We start from the raw sequence: 6,877 nt of genomic DNA on the forward strand, positions 1-6,877 counted from the left end.
GTAATATTTGTCGGATTTTGGGATAGTCTTGGAGCAATTGAAAGGAGGTTCTCATACTATTGAGACAAGGGGACCATCCAATTACTTTGAGCTCAAGAACAAGTAAAGGAAGGTGTCCTTGCTTGTGCCCATTTCCGTCTCATCACCATTGTAAGAAAACTGTTTTCTACTCAATCTTGTTTTAAGTTATGCATGCACTAGATTCACAAAGACTAAATCAATGGTTAATTTAGATCTAATTAAAATGAGTTTAATTAAGGGGTTAATGAATCCTTTCAAGCCTCAGCTCGAGCGACCTAGCCACCAGGTCAAGCGACCCCTGAGTCAGGGTTAGCCACCTTCGAGCCAGGTCGAGTGGCTCCATAGTTTTTCTTTTGGGCCAACACTTTATTTAGGCCCTTAATTAACCCCAAGCTTGTATTAGTATATATATAAATACCCTTTTGTAATCCATGTATTAGAGTAACACTATCATTATCTACCCTAAGTATTTGATTATCCTACTAATTAGATTAATCTTTCTTTAGTTATTCCATAATTAGTCTTAGATCAACTCATGTACATGAAGATTTCTTAGTTTTTTATTGAAGAAGGTGACAATTCTTCATCTAATCAAGTATTTCCTCTATTGTTCTTCCTTATTTGTTCATCTCATAAGTTGGTATAGTTCTTTAATATCTACATAATATTTTGTTAATTCTTTCTTAATTACTTTGTTTAATCATCATGTTTAGCTTTGTTATAATGTGTGACAATATTATTGGTAAGATAATCATGAAGAGTAGTGGGTAGTCTCTTTGCTAGGGTGAATGGGGGATTATAGGATGATTAAAGGGTAGATCCATGCTTAATGAGTCTAAATAATTGATTAAAAGTTGTGGTTTGAACATGTTATGTTTCATGAAATGCTTGATTGATAACCGTGCATGAATCTCTATCCATTCAACTTCTCCTATAGGATCGAGAGCCTTAGGAATTGTTAGACCTTGCATGATGTTGGTGGGAAGACCGGGTATACGCGAGAGCTAACCCGACTCGACCTAGGCGGGACCGTTAGATCGAGAGCCTCAGCCCTAATCTGACCACAACCTTGACGAAATCTAGACTCATACATGTGGATCTCCCTTTGATTACCAATATGATCCCATGACACCCAAGTGTTTTCTGTATATTGCTTACACCCCTTACTTTTAATACTTGCTTTTGTTTTCATTAGTTTACATTTTGTTGTTATATCTTGTAGTAGTAGTCCTAGAATACAAACTCAATCCTAACACACGTGACACAAGACACCGTTACTAGTACTTGGATAACATTTCAATAAACCGTCCTTTGGGTTCGACCTCTACTTTCATGACATGCTTGTTTGTTGAGTTATAAGTAATTGTTTAAATCAGTTTGACAGCGACACATATAGACTCTGGAGAATCCCAAGACTAATACCTAACAGCCAATCACAAATGGCCAAGTCGATGATGCAAAGACAATTTACCATAAGCGAGGACAACATTTGCGTGAAGCGGAGAGAGCGACCAAGTGTACATTCCATCGATAAGTCGAATGCGAAGAAGGACTGCACTCGACTTGACATAATTAATAGAAAAAGAAGTGGGTAAGAATGTAGCAGCGGCATTATTATTATGGAGAAATTGTGAAACGAGTTTGAGTTTTCGAGAAAACTTTTGAACAACAAGAACATTTGAAAAATATATTGAGGGAGAAGAAGAGGAAGGAAGAGTAAAAGAACCGATATGGGTGATTGACAATGACGAGCCATCACCAATAACGAGATCATCGAGGCCTTCATAGGGTGAATGAAAGGAGAGGGTGGCGAGGTTATAGTTTATGTGATGAGATGCCCCGCTATCTACGGTCCAGGAGTTTTGTGGCTGAATAACAGAATAAGCAGCACTGTTAGCTTGGGGGCGAGGACCTCGAGGTTGATAGGTAGGGGGATATCACATTCGGATAGCGTTGTTGGAAGATACGGCAATAAGAGATAACAAGACCGATATGATCACAATAATGACAACTGCTTATATAGGGTTAAGCATAAGGGATAGGCTAATTATTAGGGACGGTTTGATTGTTTGACGCGGATTTCTTTGAGTACGAGGGTTGATGATTTTGGTAATTAGGACGGTGGTATGTGGTTGTGTGAGCGGATGGTTGAAAAGCGGCTGTGACGGGAGTGTGGTTTATAGGAAGTTCATGCTGAATGAGTTTTTTTGTTAAGGATTTCAAAGGAAATTGGAGTATCCCTTACACGAATAACCTCAATAACAGAATGTTGTTTTTCTTAATTTAGTCCATTGAGGATTTTAGTGGTAATATCATCAATGTCCATCGGGTGCTCAAGTTGATCAAGATCTTCAGTGGTAGCTTTTATAGCCGGCATATATTCGGTTATGCTCATGTCATCGGTGTGCGAGATATTGTCGAGATGGTCTTTTACTTTTAAGCAACGATCGCGAGAGGATTTTAAAAAGGTACGGGTGAGGGTAGGTCACGTTTCATGTGACGTTGCGTCGTTGACAATAAGGCCAACAATGGCGGGGATGATAGAGTGCCAGTGAGATCACCAAGAATAAGTTGATCTTGGCGATACAAATTCGAATATGCGGGGTTCAGGATAACAGTGGCTTCGGTGGTAAGGGGAGCAGGCTCAACTGTGATAGTTTTGGATGGAGGAGGAGTCATGCCATGAAGATAAGAGAATAATTGAAGCCTGTTAATGATGTCACAAACTTGAAAATGCCACTGACGAAATGTTATTGTATCATTGAGTTGAATGCAATTCGCAAAGGTAATAACACTCACTAACAAGGGTGAGGGAAGAGGCGGGATCGGCTGACTTGACGAGGTGGAATTGAGAGGAAGGCATTGACGGATGATTGAAAAGAACGGAAAAACCGAGTATGTGTATAAGGTTCGAAGTCGGGAATCTATTTGATCGTGAGGATCGTAGTAAACTCGTGATACCATGTAAAGAATAGATTATTTGTATAATAAATGTGATAAGATGCCAAGTCTAGGTTAATGATAAGATGCTAAGTCTAGGTTAATGACTAGCTAACAATAAGCTACAAACTAAAGATACATTTGACTAAAGCTATTAACAAACTAGAGAAACTAAGAGAGGAATAAGAAGAGTCTCAAGGCATCAACTGAGGCATTGAAGAAGTCGATTGATTTGTTTGTTCAGCAATAGAAGCGGTTTGACTTTGAGACGATTGTATAGTATTTAGACCTGGCAAAATGGATTAGACCCGAATGACCCGGCCCGAAAAGGCTGACCCGAGACCTAAAAATGACCCGAACTTGCTTGACCCGAATACGACCCAAAACCCGAATTGACCCGACCCGACCCAGACCCGACCCGAACACTGTCTGACCCAATATTGACCCGACCCGATGTGACCCAACCCGAAAAGACCCGACTCATAATTGACCTGATCCTTAATGACTTGAAATGATCCAAAACGACTAGTACTAATTCATATTAATATTACATATATATCAAAATAAAGTTTCATTGGTTACAACAATCCATAATAAATAGTTAAATTTGTAAAATAATATTTCTTAATCAAAATAATACTAATTGAAGTGCTTAGTCATTAACTTAAAAACAACTCGACCCAAAATAACCCATACCCGAAAATGATCCGACCCAAAATGACCGGACAACAAGTCACCCGAAATTGACCCGACCCGAAAAATAAGACAGATCCAAAATGACCCGACCCAAACTGACCCAACCTGTACGAGACCTGAGTGACCCGTTTTTTCAGGTCTTAGTAATGACAGTTACTACTGATTTCGAGAAAAACTCTTTGCCAACCTCGCCTTTACAGACCAATGATAATCATGATAATCCCCAAAGATGGGATCTCTCCTCTCTTGGTTTCGATCCGGGTGAAGAAGTTACAAAGAAAATCCTCGCAACTTATATCCCGTGTCAACCCTCGGATGACTCCTTCTACTGGAAATTCTCTAAACATGGTGTATTTACAGTCAAGTCGGGATACTATGTTGCCGCCATGGCCGTATCTAATGGAACCACCTCAAATTCTAATCGCTCTAGAATGTCTGCAACTATCATGAATTTCTGCAAATCAAAGCTCTGGAAGTTGCCCATCTCTAACAAACTAAGGGTTTTTCTATGGAAATTTATGGCTAACGCCCTTCCAGTGGGCTCTGAATTCCTAAAACGAAAATTGATTTGGCGCTCCTTGTGTACTCTTTGTGATGAATCAGCTCCTTGTGTGGAATCTATCTCTCACCTTTTCAGAGATTGTAGCTTTGCGAAGGCTCTGTGGTTTGGCTGTCCTTTAGGAATTAGAATCACGGGGGGGTTGGACATTGACGTTAGAGTTTGGGTTATTAACTGGGTTACTTATTTTTTAAATCGCCCAGATCCTAACTCCCTCCTTTTTCCCCTTATTGCTACCCTCTGGCAAATTTGGTGCTGTAGGAATGATTTGGTCTTCAAAAATCGACGCCCTTGGCCTATAAGGGCTCTCAGTTCTATCCTTGGTGACATTCAGTGCATGAATGAGGCTGTGTGCAGTAAGAATACTAGCCTCCTTAGTGTGCCTCTGTTGAACTCCTCTCCTGAAGTTGGTCTAGCTAAGAGAATTAGGAACTCATTCCCTTATTGGATTATTGGTGGACCCGGGTGCGGAAATGTTTGCACTGTCAAGTGTGATGCTGCCTGGAGGGATGATAGAAGTTCTGGCATGGGGTGGTGTTTGCTGGATGGTAATGGAACTTTAAGGAATACTGCGAATTTTCGTTCGTGTAATACCCCGTATTTTATATAATCAATTAAACGGATATTAATATTTATATATATATTAATTATTATACATTTTATATTACTAATTATATCGGGTTAATTGTTGAGTCGATAATTACGTTAAGCTATCGTAAGTTAATTGAGACGGGTTTATATGGAACTCGAATTGTGAGCTAACCCATTTGAGTTGGCCCAATAATATATTCAGCCCAATTAGCCCTAAGCCCATTTAAACCCTAACCCTAACCCTAACCCTAACCCTAATAGTACCTACCCAGCCGCCTCCCTCACTACACACTCCCTCAACCCTCCTCCCTTCTTCATCAACACCAAATCTCAGTTTTCACGCTTGGAGAGAGAGAGAGAGTGGCCATGGGTGTTGACGGCACAACAGGGATGAGCTAGGGACTATCGTCGACGACTGTGGGTGGCCGTGGTGGCTGTAGTGGTGGCGGGAAGGTAAGCATTCAACCCCCTCCTCTGTTTTTCGCATTGATGTCGGGTTTTTGGAGGTTGTTGCGTGTCTTAGGGAGGTAATAAGGTTGGTTGTTGACGGGGTATATGGGTAGGGTGGTTAGTGACGAGTGTAGTGGTGGCGGTTATGGTGGTTTTGGGTGGTGGTAGTGGCTGTGAAAGGCGGCAGCGACATGGGGGTAGCAAACGGGTTTAAGCAGGGGTTTTCAGGCGGTTTAGATGGTTAGGTTGGGGTGGCACCACCGTGGACTCGGGGGAGGTCGAAATGGTGGTGCCACGGTGTCTAGGTTCGTGGGCTGACGGAGAGCAGGACCGTGGCGGTTTGGCAGGAAATGGGTGTTGGTTGCGGTGGTGGTAAGGAGAGAACAGGAGGCGTTTGGTGAGGCACGGTGGTGAACCAGACCAGTTGGCAGCCCTGGTTCGACTCGCCGGCGGCAGTCGACCAGGCTGGTGGTGGTTGTTGGTGGTGGGGTCGAAGTGGGAAAAATGGCTGGTGGTTGTCGTGGTGGTTCAGGCGGCGTTTGGAAGGGTGTGGGCGAGAGTAAAGTGCGGGTTGTGGGGTCGGGTTGTTTGAGTTGTTCGTTTGACTCGGGTTTTTCCTTAAATCGTTTAATTCATTAGATTAGTTATGTAATTTAATTCCCGAGTCATTTAGATTAGTTATTTAATTTAACTCTCGAGTTATTTAAACTGTTTAGAGACGGTTTTGAGTCGGGATTGTTAGAGTTGTTCAAATGCTTGATTCGTTTCATCGTATAATTCGTTTAATCCTCTAATTATTGATTTGGTTTAGTTCCGAGTTATTTAAGATAAAATAATAATTAATAATAATTAATTAATTAGAGACGGGTTTAATGAAAAAGCTACTATATCGGGAAAGTTTTCATTTTAAGAAATTCTACTTTAGTAACTTTCTATTTTGGGAAGTTGGGGCAGATACTAATCGGGTTATTTTAGTTATCAGTTGGGCATAATTTTGGTGTCGGGATTGTATTTCGGGAAATCTTCTATTTTAGGAGATTTCTAGATTTCGTAGTTAGTAATTCTAAATATTATAATTGTTTTAGGTGACGGATTCGTGAAGGATCGATAATCAGATTCGTTGCTTTATTTTCTGGACTGCTTGAACTGCTCAATTGGATTTGCTGGCACTTTGAGGTAGGGAAATACACTTGACTTATTATCGTTGTTGTTTAATTGTGTTGACTTGATTCGTGGTTGTTGATTTACGTTATGATTCATATATGGGAAGGTGATTGACTGAATTGATCGTATTAAATATGATATCACAACATCGGGTAACCGGCATGATTTTATGATTTATCAGTTCGGTGATTTATATATATATATATATTGTGTTGCATTAATTTCTGTTGAGCATTTCATATGCATTGGAGTTGGAGGATGGTGTAGGAGTGACGATGTTGAGATACGATGTGAGTTGTGATAAGGCCCAGGCGGGTTCTGCAGGACTTGCCCTGGTGTCCTCAGATGCGAGCTGGCAGATCGGCTACGGTCGATATATATAGTCTACCGGGGATCGGTATGGCTGGGTTATCCGGGGTATGAGATATGAGATATGAGTTGAGATGGAGATGGAGG

At 41.0% G+C, this 6,877-nt stretch overlaps 1 protein-coding gene across 1 annotated transcript; it reads left to right on the plus strand.

Annotated features, from left to right (window-relative positions):
- Positions 1-3,803: 3,803 nt before the first annotated feature.
- LOC141614054 (uncharacterized) lies at positions 3,804-4,826 on the plus strand. The gene has a single exon (XM_074432809.1). The coding sequence runs from the start codon at positions 3,804-3,806 to the stop codon at positions 4,824-4,826; it is 1,023 nt and encodes a 340-aa protein (XP_074288910.1).
- Positions 4,827-6,877: the final 2,051 nt, after the last annotated feature.

This window comes from Silene latifolia, chromosome 11, assembly GCF_048544455.1.
Source record: "Silene latifolia isolate original U9 population chromosome 11, ASM4854445v1, whole genome shotgun sequence".
In the NCBI taxonomy this organism is placed as follows: domain Eukaryota; kingdom Viridiplantae; phylum Streptophyta; class Magnoliopsida; order Caryophyllales; family Caryophyllaceae; genus Silene; species Silene latifolia.

Bases quoted from the DNA above. Each gene is read 5' to 3' on its own strand.
- LOC141614054 (XM_074432809.1), top strand. From the start codon at position 3,804: ATGACAGTTACTACTGATTTCGAGAAAAACTCTTTGCCAACCTCGCCT.